This window comes from Teleopsis dalmanni, chromosome 1 (genome assembly GCF_002237135.1).
Source record: "Teleopsis dalmanni isolate 2A chromosome 1, ASM223713v2, whole genome shotgun sequence".
NCBI lineage: Eukaryota > Metazoa > Arthropoda > Insecta > Diptera > Diopsidae > Teleopsis > Teleopsis dalmanni.
In genome coordinates this window covers 70,845,424-70,865,394 of record NC_051846.1, presented here as the reverse complement: position 1 = coordinate 70,865,394, position 19,971 = coordinate 70,845,424, and the positions used below count along the sequence as shown (strand labels likewise).

The 19,971-nt window shown below is 32.3% G+C and overlaps 2 protein-coding genes across 2 annotated transcripts; both read left to right on the top strand.

The window, feature by feature from the left end:
• Window positions 1-115: 115 nt before the first annotated feature.
• LOC119684611 lies at window positions 116-2,047 on the top strand. Its single transcript, XM_038098692.1, has one exon. The coding sequence runs from the start codon at window positions 116-118 to the stop codon at window positions 2,045-2,047; it is 1,932 nt and encodes a 643-aa protein (XP_037954620.1).
• Window positions 2,048-2,069: 22 nt separating this feature from the next.
• LOC119684603 lies at window positions 2,070-3,653 on the top strand. The gene has a single exon (XM_038098682.1). It carries the CDS (start codon window positions 2,070-2,072, stop codon window positions 3,651-3,653), a length of 1,584 nt encoding a protein of 527 aa, XP_037954610.1.
• The last annotated feature ends 16,318 nt before the right edge of the window (window positions 3,654-19,971 follow it).

Below are 19,971 nucleotides of genomic sequence, written 5' to 3'. Positions count from 1 at the left end.
AAGCAACATTCATCATTTAACAGCCACAAGTCAGTGGCGCCACGTCAGTTCGGAACACAATCCAGCTGACATTTTATCAAGAGGCCTTGCACCCCATAAACTACAGTCATCAAGTATGTGGTTTTATGGACCTATGTTCCTGCATGGTCGGGAAGAACTGTGGCCTTCAAAACCATCATCAGCGCTAAAATCCGAAACCCTCATTGATCCTGAACGAAAGAAGGAAACTCCAGTATCTATATTATCTGTTGTTGAAGACACAGCAAATCCTGGAGAGTTCATATACTCAATACGACACAATAACTCATTTGGAAGACTTCAACGGATATTATCGTATATATTAAGAATCGTAAAAAGAACCAGAAGAAAACAAAAAGATCATTCAAGCAATTTTTTGACTCCAGATAATCTAGATGCAGCACATCAGGTCATCATCAAAAGTATTCAATATGCAGAATTTAAAAATGAAATCAAAATTATGAAATCTGATGGAAGAATAAATAAGTCCAGTGCATTGGCATCACTGGCACCTTTTATTGATAATACGGGCATCATAAGAGTTGGTGGACGTTTGGATGCAGCCTCATTATCGTATGACGCCAAACATCCTATGTTGTTGCCTTATAACGACCCCATTGTCAAATTAATAATGGAACAAGTCCATAAGAAATACATGCACTGTGGTCCGCAGTCTCTCCTAGCTAACATGCGTCAACAATACTGGCCAATTAAAGGCAAATTGATGGCAAGGTCAGTAGTACAACATTGTGTACGTTGTACTAAAGTAAGACCACGATTTTATGAACAACTGATGGGTAATTTGCCAGCGACAAGAGTACAACCTGGGCGACCATTCCTCACCACTGGAGTAGACTTTTGCGGACCCTTTTGGATACATTACAGAATCCGAGGCAAGAAACCACACAAGGCATACATTGCTGTGTACTGTTGTTTTACAACTAAGGCAGTTCACCTCGAAGTAGTTAGCGATTTAACCACAGATGCATTCATCGGATCGCTGAAACGTTTTATTGCTCGAAGAGGACACTGCAAAAATTTGTTTTGTGACAATGCCACAAATTTCGTGGGAGCAAGCAATCAATTACTTGAACTTGCAGACTCAATTCAAACAAGCAAGGCACAAGAGAAGATAATTAACGAATGTAATGAAAGAGGAATAACATTTAAATTTATACCTCCTCGTGCACCGCACTTCGGTGGACTGTGGGAAGCAGCAGTCAAATCAGCAAAACACTTATTGATACGAAGTACTAAGACGACTTCACTAACATATGAGGAACTAGAGACTGTGGTATTAGAAGTCGAAGCAATACTGAACTCTCGACCATTGACACCTATGTCGAGTAATCCGAATGACTTGTCAGCACTAACACCTGGTCATTTCTTAATCGGAGAACCACTCACAGCAATGGCAGATGCAAAGGCTCAATCAGGAAATATAAATCTGGTGACAAGGTGGAAATTAGTTTCTCGCCTCAAATTGGACTTTTGGGAACGTTGGAAAACCGAGTACCTCACTGAACTACAATGTCGACACAAATGGAAAGCAGCCAATCCAAATATAAAAGAAGGTACCCTTGTAATCATCAAGGAAGATAATGTTCCTACATTAAAATGGCCGCTTGGACGTATTTCAAAAGTATATAAGGGAGATGACGGTCTTGTTCGCGTGGTCGATGTTAGAATGGCATCAGGAACTCTAAGACGTCCTTTGACAAGACTAGCGCCTCTGTTTCCAGCCGATGAACAATCTCCTGTTTCTGATGAACAATTTTCAAAAAGTTTTACAAAAGCGAATTCGAAAACACCACACGAAGGCGCAGATCAAGACGAGCCACCTAAAAAGTATTCACGGCCAATGTCTAATTCATTACTGTGCACAATGTTATTATCTCTATTATTCTTGCCATTAGTATTAGGGAATTCAGTGAATGTAACACGTTTCGACAATAATTTAGGAATATACTTTGACCATTGGCTTGATGAAAGTAGCAACGGCAGAATGGAAAATGATTGTTTACTATGATCTTCATCCATATTGGACCGAAATGGACTCCTTCAAAAACGGGACTAAAACTATCAAACGTTTATGTTCAGAATTGCAAGCACATACAGCATGTACTTCTCTCTATACTCATTTTAAACATGTAAGAGATGAATTGTTGCAAGACCAAACATTATTATATAAAAGCCGGAACAAGCGAGCTGCAATTAACATAGTAGGAAATATTGCACACACCTTATTCGGAGTGCTTGATTCAGACTACGCTGAGAGCATGTCTGACACAATAAACCAACTTAACAGTAGAGATGATTATGCAATGCAGTTAATTCATAATCAAACATCTATTATAGATTCCACAATAAATATAATCAAACGAGATGAAGTTACCATGCAGTCCCGAATGAATCATTTGCAAAAGCAGGTTGATGAGTTTCTGAATAGAATTGGAACTACAACAGAACAAATACATGTCACTCAATTACTACTTTCATTATCTGCAGAACTCACATTAATGGTATCCAATCTTCAACACATCCAGTCGGAGATAATTGATGTGCTTACAGATACACATCATGGGAAAATCAGTCCACTGCTATTAACTCCTGATCAATTAACAAAGGAGATTAACAGAATCAAAGGCCACTTACCATCACCGCGTACACTACCGTTCACAGAAGACAATTTGACCGATTTTTACAAGCTAATGAAAGTGAAGTCAACAATTAAAAATCAGCATGTATTATTTTTAATACAACTACCACTGCTAGACAAGCAGCAATTTGAATTGTTCAAGACAACACCGATACCGGTTGTAATAAACAAAACCATGATAATTATCAAAACTGAAGTGGAGTACTTGGCAACCAACACTGTTCGAGATCAGTACATTCCATTTGATGACCATGAGTTACGGGAATGTTTTTTAACCAAGGATAATATATACCTTTGCGCTAATAAACAAACAAGACTAGGTATAGCATCATCGGTACATTCATGTGAAATTAATCTATTTAATGGTAATCAGTCAACAACATGCAATATAATAAAACTTCAAGGAAATATTGCATTGAAACAACTACACAACCCGAACCAGTGGCTATACGCAACAAAACTTGAAACATTGATGTCAGCTAGTTGTGAGACCTACTTGAGTCAGTTCTCACTGAAAGGATCCGGAATGCTTACATTTGGACCTACGTGCATCATTAAAAACGCAGAAATAACCATACATGGCCACTATTTTATCTCCAGCATTGTATCCACGTCATTTCCACGATTTGGAAATTTATCAACAGTTGTACACATTAATGAGATGCAGAAAATCTTCAATACAACACCAAATGATGTAAAAACACAACTCAAAGAACTCACAGAATTGCAAGACCGGCTAACTAAGGAAAACTTGACATATCTTCCCTCTAGAGTGCGATTAAACAGTATTCATCATCATACGATAAGTTATTTGGCGTTGTTAATTTCTATAACAATAATCATAATCATTACTTGGAAAACCAAACATAACAGATGTCAGAAACACACAATAAGCGAAATTTCAACACGAGGAAATGATATGCAGAATGCAGAATTACGTCAACAAAATTTGGACTTCACTGTGACCACAACCTAGGACAAGTTGAGTTGGCACTCAACGGCGGGGAGAATGTTTATGTTTGCATTTAATATTATTTTATATTTTTGTTTTTTATGTTATTTGTTTACATGTGTTTACATATTATTTGGGCCAACACTGCGACCAGTCATTGACCAACGAAAAGTGCAATTTTGCATTATCAGCTTTTCTTGTTGGTCAATGCACTGAAGAAAGTGTGTAATATGTTGGCCTATAATTATGTCAGCACAGCGTAGGCAAATTTATTTATTTGTGAATTATGCATTAATATTTATTGTTAATTAATGCATAATTTAATAGCTTTTTTATAAAATAATTTTGTATAAATATAAGAAATAATTTTAATAAAGTTCAGAAGGAAAAGAAAAATCAATTATAACTTTCTTACTTTCTCGCATCGATTAGTTTGGGTTTCAAGTGCTCAAACTAATCAACATAGAAAATACAAATAGTTTGGGTTACAAGTGCTCAAACTACTTTACACATAAAAATTGGCTACCAAGCTAACACAGATTAAGGATCTGGGTTAGCACCAAGTAGCGTACACCCTTTTTTCCACACTTATTACTCACAGCTTTTCTAAACTTACAATTTTGTCGCCTATGTGAAGATCCACAACCTGAGCATGATTTTGGCATGATTTTTTGTTGAGCTTTTTGCTTTTCACTATATTTGTTGGTTTTATTCATTATTTTAGTTTTGACGACGTTTACTTCTCCTTCGTTGATTACTTTATCTTTAATTTTGTTAATTGTTTTCTCCGTCGCTTCAAAAGCTTCAGCAATGAGCATCACCTCAGAGAGTGGTGGATTAGATTTTTGCAGTGCATTTACACGAACAACATCATGTGGAGTGTGTACAATCACTTTGTCTCGTATCATTTCTTCTGTATAATCATGTCCACATTTTGGCGCGCTGCAAATAAATTTGCACTCACGAGCGATTTTTCGTAAATCCGTTATCCATTCTCTGTAAGTCTGGCTTGTAGACATTGTTGTTTTGTGGAACTCATGTCTGGCAGCAACTACATGTGTTTTAGATTGAAAAAATTCGGTTAAGAATTGCGTCAAGTCTTCGAATGTATTGCTTTTCATTTCACTACCACCAAAATTGCTGTGTAATATATCATATGTTTCTGTGCCTACCCAGGTCAGAAAAAATGACTTAAATCTCTCCTTTTTTACGGAATAAGCCGAAAAATGTTGATGCAGTTGCTCCAGATATGTCTCCCACTTATGCAATTGCTTATTAAAAGCATGAAATGCAGGCACATTAACACTCTGTCCATCTGCAGTCTGTTGTAATAAAATTTGTTTGAAGAATGCTCGCTGATCCTCCAGCATTTTATTTGTAGACTCTTGTTGCTGTTTAAGCAATTCCTTTAAAGCAGCTACGTCCATTTTAGGTAATTTTTTTTTTTATAATCCTCGTCGCCACTGTTTTGTTTGAGTTATCTTAATCAACTAACTTTATTTTTTTACATTATACAATATTTACTTAAACTACTTATAGGCTAGAGTTTCCAACTTTATATATTTAAAATAATTATTAATATTGTTGAATATGACAGGTAGGAATACATTTTTTTTTGGGAAGATATTTTTATTATATAGAAATATAATAAATAAATATAATACAAGAAAATATTGCTAAATAAATGTATTTCTATTAGAAATATATTGTTTCCGGGTGTTCATGTAAATTGACGTGAATTATTTCGTTGTTTTTTTTTTTTGTGTGAGGGCTTAATGTGTAAAAGTTTCATCGGTTGTCTATTAATTTGTTGTGGTTGCTATTTTTGTGAAATATTTAGTTTTTACTGTGAACGTCAACAATGAACAGTGTCGGTATGTAAATGCAAACATTTAGAATTTTTTTTTCATACTCGTCAGTACATTGTATCAGTTGACGTTAAATACAGTTTGTTTTGTTTTTATTTTTATTGTAAATGTGAGTGACTGAGTTTTGCAACTCTAAGTTTATAGCGAAGCGAAAAGTATTCACAAAGGAAATATATTTTTTCAAGTAAATGCAGATTGAAAGAAATAAAATAATTTTTTTTTTACTAAAATTTTTAAAAAAAAAAAATTTGTAGTTGGTTGTATTTTTCATAATCTAATTAAATTAAACATTGGTACGTGTATTTATATATGTTACACGTACAAAGAATAATTTTTTTTTAACTTGTGAAATATATGATATACACGAGTTATATTCTATGTATAAAATGAGAATTTCAGCATTTTTAGAAAGATTTACTTTTGAATGAATGTTAGAAATACTTAAATTATTTATTAAGATTTTTTTTTTTTTATGATCTTTGTCAAACTGAATATTTTTATATATTCAGAGAGTTTTATATATGATTGTATGTAAAGTGAAAACTTAAACATTAATTATATTAGATTTTTGTAATAATTTTGGGATAATTTGTGATTATGCCATTAGTATAAAAATAAAATAACTCAAGTCAGAATATTTAAAAGGTTGAGATCGTAGATATTACAATCAATAAACAAATAGTTACATTAAGTCCTAAAGTTATTGTTTTTGATTTTGATTTTAAATACATTTTTTTTTAATTTTCTGAAGAATAATTACAATTTGTGTTTAAGATGCAATGGAATTGTAATTTTACAACGTAATTAATTTAATATATATTTAAAAATGAATATTGTCACTGCGTAATTACGAATGAAATTTTTATATCGTAATTTAATTAAAATGAAAATAAAATATCAATAATGCATTCTCATTGGCCCTGTATGCAGCCAACTGGTACATTTGAATTTCTGTGTGAGATCTGTCAGATCGATTTTTAATAAACTTAAAACATATTGCATTCAATTAATATTAATTTTTTTTTTTGGGTTTTTATACACACTAAACATATATTTTGTGTATATATATAAATATATTCTTATGTATTTGTATATTTTGACGTTACTTCAAAACCGTTACAAAAACTTAAAAACAAATTTAAATAGATACTTTTTATTTGGACAATAAACAAATTTGACATTATAATCCAAAAATGCCTTTTACTAGAGCAAACTTTAAATAAAAATACTTAAAATAAATGTTCTTCTTGCAATTAAAAATTATATATAAAATTCTATATTATGTGCACATTGGCTCATAAGTAAAAAAAAAAAATAATAATAAATAGTGCTCATAATAAGGAAATCATTTAAGATAGACTAAAACATTAGGTAAAGTGAACGGTTTTAAATATTGCCAAAATAAAACAAGAAAAACAAAAAATAGAAAAGAAAAAATACTATTATTTATAATGGAGCATAATATTTGCATTTAATTATTTTTTTTATGGTTTCTGATCTACCTTGTTTTTCTTTCTGTTTCATCGTTTTTTTTTCAGTTTAATTTTAATACGTTTATTTGTTATATTTTTTTCGTTTATTATAATATGTGTATAATCATCATAAATTCTCCCATCATACTTTATCATTTAAGTCTGGATTCTGGGATAACGTAAATAAAAATCGTCGTTGCATGCGCACATTTTCGCATTTTATAATAAAATTTGTTTTTTAAACTTTTATTTATTTAGATTTCATATTATTTTCAAACTATTCGTATTTTTATTTGCTTCAAATTGTATGTCGGTTGGCATGCGCTGAAGTCCATTTGTTGAATCTTTTTATTCACTGGGAAGTCGTTTCTTTTTATCTTGTTTATCGACTTGAAGTCAAGAATGGAATCTAATAATGTTGTCTCTAGTTTCTATTAAACTATTTATAGCTGGTTACCGGAACCAAGTTTCGTAAAAACAGCTATTATCAACATTATCTGATTTTAACTCAAATATAACATTGTTCGAAGATAAAGTCTTATATTTTTTTTTTTATAACATTGTTCGCAGATAAAGTCTTTTTTTTTTATATGACATTGTTCGAAGATAAAGTCTTATATTTTTATATGACATTGTTCGAAGATAAAGTCTTATATTTTTAAATAACATTGTTCGAAGATAAAGTCTTATATTTTTATATGATATTGTTCGAAGATAAAGTCTTATATTTTTATATGACATTGTTCGAAGATAAAGTCTTATATTCTTATATGACATTGTTCGAAGATAAAGTCTTATATTTTTATATAACATTGTTCCAAGATAAAGTCTTATATTTTTATATAACATTGTTCGAAGATAAAGTCTTATATTTTTATTAAATATCCTCATTGACAAGTCTCTCTCAAAGTAGTACATCCATTGTACCAATATCAATTATAAAAACTTAAATTTTCTAGATTTTCAATATGTGTAATATAACCAGCTATTGTTGAACTTTCTATCAACATGGTTATATAACGCAATTGTTTTTAGTTTAGAATCATATACAGCTTGGGTATTTCGTTTTATTGTTTTTATTTTTTCTTTCTGTTGAATCCTTTATTCCCTGGGAAGTCGTTCTTTTTATCTCATTTATCGACTAGAAGTCATGAATAATGATGTTGTTTTTAATTTCTAATTAAATAATTATAGCTGTTTTTACTAGAATCAAGTTTCGTAAAAATAGCTCTTGTCATCACATTATCTGATTTTAGCCCAAATATAATATTGTTTGGAAGTAAAGTTTTATATTTGATTAGATTTCCTCGTTGGCAAGTTGTTCTGAAAGTAGTACATCGGTTGTACCAGGATCAATATTATAAGAATTTAAATCTTCCAGTTTCTCAATAGGTGTAAGATAATCAGATATTATTGAACCTTCCATATACATTTTTTTTTGTTTTTGTACACATAAGTTAGCGCTGCTACCTACCTAACAATTACATTGTTGGTATTGTTATCAATAGTTTCTGTCTCAATAACAATTGTTTTAACCGTTTCACGGTTATAACGCAACTGTTGTTAGTTTAGAAATAACCACAGCCTTTCCACGACATGCGCGTCTCTTTTGTAATAATATTGTATATAATCACGAATCTCCGTTAATTTTAATTAACATTGGATTTTCTTAAACCATTCATTATTTCAGTGATAGTCGTGACACATTTGTTGGAAAGGGTTTTATTGATTTTTTATTAAAATTGCAAAATTATTCCGTAAGTACTTGGAAATACGCAATTTTTGTAATGCTTATTGCTAAATGTTTTAAAATAGGTGGGAAGAAAAATATTGAGTTACCATTTTTGGTGATATCAGATCAGTTTAGGAGTTTCCCCACAAGCACTGATGCTTTTCCTTTTTTCAAACTTATTTGATTCCTAATAATGTTATTAGTTTAGAATTGATCTGTTTAATGTGGCTAGGATAAATGGCTAGGAACATTAGTTTATAACCGATTCAAATATATTTTAATCATAAGCTGTTGTATGAAATTTTTAAGGGTTAATGAATAAACTGCAAGATTTTTTTTATTATATTACACGTAGATAATAAAGATTGAAACAACAAAGATTTAAAGTAATTTAAATATATACCTGTATGTGTATTACTTTATTGTGGTTTTCCTTTATTATTTAGTAAATTGTTAATTATATCTCAAAATATGGAATGTCGCCATATTTTGAAACATTAATATTGTCAGTTAATATATATAATCTATATATTGGTTTTGGTCGTGGGGAATACGAGTACCATTCGGTAATTACCGAGTAAACAAGCAGCGGAATCACTGCTGCTGTATTTTTGCTTTATTCATTGTTTCCTTTTCGCTGTTTGTTTATCAACTTTGGGTATTTTATACTGGGAAGTCGTTTTACTAACGTTTTTATTAACTTGGGATCAAGAATGTGAATTGGTCTTAAAGGTATAATAAACATATATGGTATATTTATTTAAATCATATAAATAATAATTCAATATTTAATTGTAAATTTTCGAATTATACGGGTTATACGGTTTTTTCGAACGATATAAAAGAATTATATATTTATTTAAAACATACGAAGTTAATTCAGTATAAAATTTTTTTTTTCTCTCGCATTCTCCCTTTTTGATTATTGAATCAGTGGAATGGTTTTGTGGTTTTGAGCTAATCACTAGATTTACATCATAATAATACCTAATTACTGGTTTCAAGTAATCAGTTGATAACTAGATTCGATTATTCAGTTGTTGGAGGATATTCGAATATTAAGCTTGATTATTATTTTTGAATATTTAGGTTTCCAATTACACAAATTTTTTTTTTACAAATCTGGTCTTCAGTGGTCTTAAGCGTTGAAGAATTATTCGAATTCGGATCGCTATTACTAGTATATAGTAATACGGATAGATGGATGACGCTCAATCAAGAGCGGAGGAGTTAGTGCAAGAGATCCATGAGTTTTGTACATTCATCGCCTCCATCCAGGTACATGCGTAGCGGAAATTAGGTTCTTTACAACAGAACAAGGAATTTATTCAAATACATAAGGACACCATAAAATCGAGACGTTTGTCACAACTAGCGGAGATAACGTATCTATTGGATTTAATCGAGGAAGTGGAGGATATTAAATCGGACGAACAACGAAAAGAGCATATACAGCTGCAGGAGGCTAAGATCGGATTAGAAGTACAGTGTACAAGGTTTAGGAAAAGACAAGAGGAGTTGACTGAACTTTTAGGAACAGCGGAAGAGGAGAACGAACGCCTTATTCAGAGTCTTAGAAATCAAGGCAAGTCGGAGAAGAAAATTTCGGAGCAGTTAACGGAAAGCGGTAAATTAGTGGAACAGGATTATTGAAACGTTGAAGGTGCAATTGGAAAACACGAGGAGAGAGCTGGACACATTTAACAGACCTGCAACTTCGAGCGTGGATACATTGCAACCGCCAGTAACGCAAACTGGGGTGATTCAAGAATTAACAACAACAAATCTAACGAACTCCAATATGGCAAAAGTAACGGCGATAATGAACTCAGTGAATAACATCTGTCCGATATTCACAGGAGGAGAAGGACCTGTTGTGTAGTCCTGTGTGTGTAGGAGGTGATATGTTAACATGAGTAATAAAATGAACAACATGATATTACCTCGCATGTCCCACGTTGTCCAGGCAGTCTCCGTGCAGCACCTGCTTCTTTCACTGTGGTTCCTTTTGTAAAGTGGGCATGCACTTCATCATTCAAATTCGCGGCAGTAATATTGTGGCGCACCGTTTACACATTTTTTTATTTTTATTTTATTTTTCTTATATTAATTAAAATTAGCCTGTGCATTGCACTCACAGCAAAATGCCAAAATATGCGAGAAAAAAAAGAAAAGAAAGCTTTTGTACATTTTTTTTCTTTTGATGTTTTTTTGATCAAGAGTCGCGGCGAAAAGTTTTAGGCAAAATTAGGAGTTAAAATGATCAATGCTGCCAGAGCAATGTACAATAGTAATATTAATAAAATTATAAGAAATGATGCCAATGTTTTGGAAAATTCGGAATGTATAAAAATGATAAATCACCGTATTAACTAGTACTTTTTGGAAAAACGGTTGAAAGGAAAGGCACCAGTATTAAACGAGTAACAGGAGTGTCTACGGAAAAGATTCAGGATATAAAAGGAGATATTTGGTGATAAAGCCTTCTTCTTTTTGATGGTTTGTTGCTTCGATGTGATCGTTTTTTTTTAAGAAATCACAGAAATTAATAATATTTTAAAAGATAAAAAAAAAGTGACTTTAATAAGTTTATTAAGCTTGGAATAAATCGCTAGCAAAAGAAATGAAAACGAAAAGTCTCAGAAATTATAAATATTAAAAAAAAAAAAAAAGAAATGACTGAAAAGTTTTTTATTTTTGAAATTCAAGAGTTGCGAGTAAATTAAGATTTGTGTTTAATTGCAAATAAGAAATCTCTAAAGTTATAAATGCTAAAAAAAAGACTAAAAAAAAATTTTCGGTTACAATATTTTGGTGAAATTTCTGACCGAGCCAAGTGAGTGACAGAGCTTGTAATTCATATTCCATGGGCGAATTGACCAGATCAACAGCAGTGGATTCCCATCAAAAGCAGCAAGTATATGGTTAAGTAACCCCCCCACAACTACATCAAATGGCGGCTGTAAGCTAACCTATTTGTAAGCGGAGAGTACAGGATTTAATATTTTACTTGTCGCGAAACCCACTGGAGGTGTCCAGAGAAAAAAAAAACCTTTTTAGTTTTTTGATGTGCTTAATGTCAATTTTTTTTTTTGTTTAATTTATTATATTTTGTTATTTGAATTAGTTTTTTTTACGCTTTAATTTAAAAAAAAATTTTTTTTTACCTCATTTATTTTTTTTAAAATAAAAAGACCTTTTGGTTAACTTGAATTTTCTATTAGTGTCATTTGTATATAAAAGAATTTTTTGTTTTTTTTACATGAAATTCATTTATTAAGAAATTGTACACCTTGTAAAAAAGAAAGAAAAAAAAAATCTTTCTACCAATGCATCAGGTGTCTGGTTTTGTTTATTTTTAAATTTTTATATACATATGTATATATATGTAGATTTTTTTTAAATTTGACTTACTAGGTACTCCAACAACATGAAGTGACGTCATTTCGTCGATGAGGGTAAGTGCCTATTTACAAAATTGCTTGATTTATAAATAAATAAAAGAAAAAAAAAAGGTAGAAAAACAAAAGCCACCAAACTGATGTGCAGTAGATTTTTTTTCTTTTTTTTTTTAATTATTTTTTTTTATTATTATTGTATATTTTATTTATACACATAGTATTTGAATTTTATTTCGATACATATATATATTTATATATACATTTATTGAGAATTTTTTTTTTTTTAAGATAATTATTTGAATGATAGTTAACTGAATAATCCGAATAAAAGAATTGTTATTTAAAATTATATATATTGATATTAAGAATTGTTATTTAAAATTATATATTGAACGCTTTTAAATAAATACATATATATAAAAAAAAAACACATAATAGAAGGATTATATGCTAGGTCTTTATATTACGGAAAGGTGAGAGGGTTTGTCTCTGTTTCTTCTAATTTTCTATAGTTACTGATCAATCCAACATGATGTCTGGCTAGGAATATATTAAGCTCAAAAGGGTAGTACAAGGACATGTTATGAGGTGTGTATAGGAGTAGAATGAAATAGACTGCTTATGAAGATAGAACAGTTGACAGGACTGAAAGACTTAGAAAAATGACTAAATAGAATTATATAGAATTTGTCAATGGCACGATATTTTTTTTTGTTTGTTGTCAGCAGGTGGCTAATAGTTGCCAAGAACATATACCCAAAAACGACGAGCATACCGGGCCTGCCAGCGTGCCATGCTAGGCTTCAAGAACCACCATAAATACAACATGGCTGACACAACAGACCGGAGCTAGCGGCAGAGGTAGAAAGATTCGTAGAAGGATGCAAACTAGTGGAGCAGGAGTGGGGAACTGAAGTGAATTCAGATAATACTCCCAACATTATCCGCTGTTTGAAGCAGCGTCTCCGTGGGCCAGTGTATTCCAAGATAGGGAGACGAGATTTTGCCACAATCAATGAGTTCTGCGAGTATATCCAGCGGAGTTTTTACAAGAGGAACACTCTAGAGCAAGTTCGCACAAAGATGGCCAATATAACCCAGGGAATTGCAGAATCTGCCAGTAATTATGGCAGCAGAATGGAAGGTTTGCTGTCGGATGGATTGGAGATAATACACACCAGTTGGGGAGAGTTAGATAGGAAGGGTTTGTTAACGGATCTAAGAATTCTAGCGTCCAAAAGCTTCATCAAGGGTTTAAGAAATGACGCAACCAGGGAATCGTTAATTGATTATGATTATCTTGAGTTAGATGGTCTAATTAAAATGGCGGAGAAGAGACAAGAATACAAGCAGGGCCATCAAGTCAATTTCAACCAAGCTGAGCCAGAACATAGGAAGCCAATAGATGATCAATTGATTTGTACTTTCTGTAGGAAGAAAGGCCACGTAAGAGATGAGTGTCGTCAACGAAAAAATACGCCGTACTGCATCAACTGCTGTGACTACGGACATGAAGTAGGGCCGAAATGTGCTAATAGAGGCGCACACAGCGTAAAAACTTGCGGTTTCTGTAAAAGATTTGGACATGAGAAAGAGCGTTGCTTTAAAAGATTACAAACTGTGTTCTGCAAGCAGTGCCAAATTAAAGGTCATGAAGAGAATCAGTTTTGTATACAGAAGGCGCAACAAGTCGCGCGACCTCAGAGAGAGGGCAGAAATTATCAAAATACTACTTCGTCGAATCCGTCAAATTACACAACTCGTAATTCTAGTTCGAGTCAAGAGCAAAACCGAGGCCCTAATCAATTCGAAAGAAGATTTTCAAATCAATTCTCACAGTACAGACGTGAATATCGGCAGCCACAACCTCGTATATTCGAGAACAGGTCTCCAAACGGCTACACGTCCTCCAATGCATTCATACCACAAGGAATACGAGACCCCGAGATACGACGGGGAACAATGTCTACAAATCAGGGAAACTAAAGCCGGCCCAACCCATGCCAAAGGGTTGGACAGCCGACGAACAAACCATAAATAGTTGGCATAGGGTAGGCGAAAATACAGCTGATACCCATAATGAATGCGATATTTCATGCATTTCAGTAGAGGAGCTAATCTCTCCGGGGAAGAATTTAATACACAAAGTGGATAACAGTTTACTCACCTCAGATACTTCAGTTGAGTTAAATAAGGGGGAGATGGGAACCTCTAAAATAACTTATAATATAATCGAAACGTCAATCGTAAAACGTTTTAAGAACATCACAAAGAAGGTAGCATTTGTAGAAAAACCACAGATTTACTATTACGACCCTACACTTCAGTACAAAAATGAAACTTACGAGGAACATAAGGGTTTGCTAAAGGAATCTGTGACACAATTAATACAATCATTAGTGGCTTTATTTCTAATGCTAATGTTAAACCTAATAGCAAAATTACGAAAATTATTTACTTTGCACCAAATTTCCCGGAATCAAGATTATAGCCAGGTCACAGACGTCTGTTGTGGTACAACGGAGGGAGACCGTGATGATGCTTTCATTATTTACCCTTGCAATCAAGCAATCAACGAGCGTTTATTACTCTTGTTAGACTCAGGGGCCGACACCAGTCTGATCAATCCTGAATCCCTGAATAGAAAAATAAATCTAGATCAAAGTGATACTAAACAATTGATTGGTGCATTCGGAGGAAAGACTCATACATTAGGGTCCGTGGTAATTCATCACAAGGACATACCTGGACTAAATTTTTGAATTTTAATTTGCAGTGGTTCCTGATATGTTTGCTAATCTCATTAAAGCTACACGGAGGTTTAGCTAATTTGACGATTCAACGTTTGAGTAGCGATTTGGGATATGCAGAAGTAAATATGGGACCGGTGAGAATCGTTAGTAAATACGATTAGATAATTCACATGGTAAATGTGCATGGATTACGTGCGCTACTTGACCATTTTAAACAAACTCTGGGCCATATGGAGGTAAATAGCTACACTTCTATTGCAGAAGAGGAATTGAAGTCGATAGAAAGGACCATTAATAACCTGGTAGAAACGAGACAGAGAAGAGGACTGTTTAATGCTGTTGGTAATCTACAAAATTGGCTTTATGGAACAATGACGGATGATGACCGTCAGAACATCGACGAGCATTTGAGGGTGATTGATAACAATAATCACAATCTCATTAAAAATACAAATCAGCAGGTCGTTAAAGCATGCTTTGGAGGCGGACAGAAAAGTAATACTAGAGAAGTTGTTAGAAATAGGAGAAAGTAACAAGCAGCGGGTCCAAGAAGTCCTCACGATTGCTTTACTTTTCCGATTAAATATATTCAAAGGAAAAGTACAACAGCTAGCAACAACTTCAGCGGCGGCAAAAAAGGGGTTGTTTCTACCAGAAATCCTCACGGTAATAGAATCAGAAAAATTACAGATAAACTTGGAAAAATTGCAAGGAATTAGAACCGGGGCTACTAACTGGGATAACGGAGAGCTAAGTGTAATAATTAAAGTACCGTCGAAGTTCATGACGGTGGACAAGGTATTGGTAGTACCGATACCCAATAAACAACAACTCCAAATAGTAGCAGGATCAGTCATTATTTGAACTGGAAAGGAGTAAACACTGTCTGTTCAGGGGACATTGCCAATCCATAATGATGAACAGCAGCTCAATAATAGAGCTCAGTGGTAGTATGATTATCATAGTAAATGGACGAAACGATACCCTAACAAACACATGTGAAAAGAAGAATGTGACATTGACCGGTCACTACATCATAAATTTTTCGAATTGTTCTGTAACTATTTGTCTGTATACAGACAAAGGTATTTGAAAATAAGGTGATGCGATGGGAACAAGTGTGGGTAATTCCGATGTTTGAGAAGACACTGAGTACGGAACGGATTCCTACGTTCGAGGAAGTGGTGTTTAATCAACAAGAAAACATCAATAAAATACAGGAATTACATTACCATAAAATAGCTACAACATCAATAGGGGCCATTTCAATAGGAATAATCATTGGGTTATCAGTGATTGTATTCATACTATGCAAAAGACAAGGCGGGATTCGGGTAAAAATTTCACAGAGTGGGACCACTAACTCTCCACCAATTAGGTCTTTTCCGAGCATTCGTTCGGTGATAAGGAAATAACCGGCACGGGATGATTCGGTACTACAGGCCGATGGCAGTAGTGAGAAACGAAATGCCTAACCCACGGTCTAGTTTTTTTTTAGGGCCTTTTATTTTTATTTTCCCTTTTCTTTTTAGTACATCATAGATGAAAGTTTACACTTTTGTAGCTGGTAACGCTGGGGAGTGGTAATCATGAAAACATAGAAACTAATTTAAATCTGAGTGAGTTACAGATGACCGGCGCAATATTGGGTTAAAGCCATTAATTGAGATATTATTATAGAAAAACAAAAATCTAAAATTTAATACGTTTTTTTTGTTACTATAGATCTACAGATAAGCGATTAAAAGGGGACGCCCTGTACAAAGCTGATGTCAAAAAATGCCACCAATACCTTAATGTAAGAATTAGTAATAAATATATACATGTTAGGTATTGCAAATGCGTATATGCACAAGTAGATCAGTAATAAAAATACTTCCGAACATATGTACCAAGGCTTTTATGGTATTGTTACGGCAGGAAATTACTAAACGAAGCTTTGTTTAGTAATTAAATGCATAATAATATTTTAAGGGCAATATATCTACAGATGTCGAATGAAGTAGCAATTGTAATCAATTGGGGGAAAATAAAATTAAACAACTTGTGCATTATTATAAATACTTGTAAAATTTTTTTTTTCTCTCTCTCTTTCTCAATATAAAAAAAATATATATATTTTTAGCGTATATACATGTAATAAAATACAATTATTATATAAAAAAAATTTAATATTATTCAAAGTAATGTTTTAAAAAAAAAAACACAAAGAAAAGGTAATAGAAAAAAAAGAAAAACCCATGTTTGTAAACTCAGAATAAAAAAAAAGGGAGAGGAAAAAATATATTATATATACAAACAAAAAAGCAATGTAGTATACTGTTGAGAAAATGAGAAAATGAGAAATTTATTAAGATGTGGAATTTTTTTTTTTATATAAAAATAATTTATAATATTCAAGTTATAAAAACAAAATTATAAGAAAGACAATGAAAATATAAATTAAATAATTAAAATGTGCAATATGGTAAGACTTTTGTAAAATCAAAATATAAAAAAAAAAGATAAAAAGAAAAACCACTTGTAATATTATATAAATGATGTAAGGAAACTATTATATAAAAATTGTTAGATATATTATATATAGATATAACCAATAATTAGATATAAAAATAAGAAATTCAGTATACTATATGCTAGATAATACATTGAGTTACATATGTACATTGAAATGCATATGTATATTATATGAAAGAATGTAAAATGTAAAATTAAATGTTTTATAATTAACAAATAATATTATTATGATTTAAAATGATATTCATATTTAAATTATATAGAATATTAAATGTAACATTTTTATATTCAAAAGGTACAATATTTTTGTAAAAACAATATATTTTTAAAAAAAAATATTATAAACTACGGTTTTAAGGTAAATAAAGTTGTTTATATAAAATTAACACGTAGTAAACATATATAAAAAATACTACGAGAAGGAGAATAGAATGAATTAAATTTAAATTAAAATTAAATAAAAGCAAAACATATTTGTGTTAAGAATCATTAAGTTATATTGTTAACAATTATGGAATAAAAACAAAATGCATATAATAAATATGTGTTTATAGCTGTTTGTTAAATGTTTGACATCTTATAATTGTCTAAACGAACTATTTAAAATTTGTTGTGAACAATTGTGGCAATTAATATTTTATTAAGCATATATTATTACATTAATATAATTCCTGTTAGAATAATTGTAATGTATTATTAACATATTTATTTTTAATTTATACAACAAAAAGAAAAATAGTATTTAAAAAAAAGAAAAAAAAATCAAAACACACATATTAAAATGTGCAATATAATAAATACTTGTAAAATTAAGTGCAATATAAAGTAATTTTAAAGATTGACCAAACATTGTGGTTTCATAATAAGTCCTTATTGTAACAATTTTAAATTACAGTTAGATTAAATTTACATATATCTAATAATATGAAAAATTTTAATTTTTGTTATTTTCAATGAAAACCCACATATTTAAATGTGCAATATATTGAGTACTTGTAAAATTATGTTTTTAAAAAGAAAAAAAAAATATATAAATAATTGTAATAGAATGAAAAACAAAAAGTGTGAACGGATTATATATGCTGTCGTTATGCTTTCGCTAATATGTTATGTCACTATGTCACCAATGACGAAGAAGTCCTTTGAAGAGCGTCAACACTCCTCCACAAGGGGGAAGGGGTGTTATGGGCACATACACAATAGGGTGTGTGTTAAACGGTTTGACCGTCAATGGATAAAAATATAAGAATAGCCTTGCAGTAAGTCTCATGTTACGATGCGGTAGCATGGGACTTTGCAGAAGGCAATAGGCCCACAACGCGAGCGGTGAATGTGCTGACACTACAAAACGTGACCGGCAAACACGCTACTTTTGAAGCTAACGCAAAAGTACAGAAACTTTTGACTAGCAGTTGCTGTTAAAACTCGAGCGGTTGAGGATTTTGTTAATTGCTGTCGAATAATAAAAATTGATGAAGTTCAATGTAATCCTTTTAAAAGAACCTGATTTAGTTGGTGTCGGTTGGTCTAATAGAACATCGTGTGTGAGTAACCCTCGCATATTTCGTAACGTAAAAACGGTATGTGACAAGTAACAAATCAAGTGATGATCTTAACTCCTAAACCGAAACTTAATTGTGCACGAGTTTAGTAAAAGCTCCTGCGAGTGCGGTTAAACAAAGAAGTAACAAATCAAGTGATGATCTCAACTCCAAAAACAAAACTTAATTGTGCATGAGTTTAGTAAAAGTTCCTGCGAGTGCGGTGAAAACAAAAAGTAACAAATCAAGTGATGATCTTAACTCCTAAACCGAAACTTAATTGTGCACGAGTTTAGTAAAAGCTCCTGCGAGTGCGGTTAAACAAAGAAGTAACAAATCAAGTGATGATCTCAACTCCAAAACAAAACTTAATTGTGCACGAGAGCAACAATTATTACACGCGACAACTTCGATTACAACTTTAATAGATAACAACAGTTTCGAACGTACATTTTTCCGCAGCTGCGAGTGAAACTGCAACAGCAGTAGCAACAGCAACTACTAAGTTTGAAGCAACATCAACAACATCAGCAGCAACAGTGTCGACAGCAGAAGTACCGGAACGTATGCAACAACAGCTAACATAGCGAAGCAGCGACAGCATCTAGGGTTTAGGAAATAAAACTGAATTTAAATAAAATAACCGAACCTCAACTTCATGCGTTGTCTTTTAACACACATAGGACCACGACAATACAATGATCGCGATATTGATTGTATCTTGGAGTTTTTGAATCGAGACACTGGTAGTATTGAGAAATCAGCTCCAGTATCTATCAGGAACTTGAATTGTGTATTTCGATCCGTGATGAACAGGCGGCTAGACGTATTTACAAATTGGACTTCTTCGGTACGGAGCGAACGACGTCGCTTGCCATCTGAAGTTTGAGATCTCGTTCTGCTTCGTCTTTGTGCAGTTTTTATCTCCGCAACCTGCTTACTCAAGGCGTCTATGGCTTTCATGATATGATCATTATTCTGTGCAGATGTGTTGATGACAGCTACAGAATTGTAGGTTCCCATTTCCAACATCAGATCTGCCTGTTGCGCACATTTGT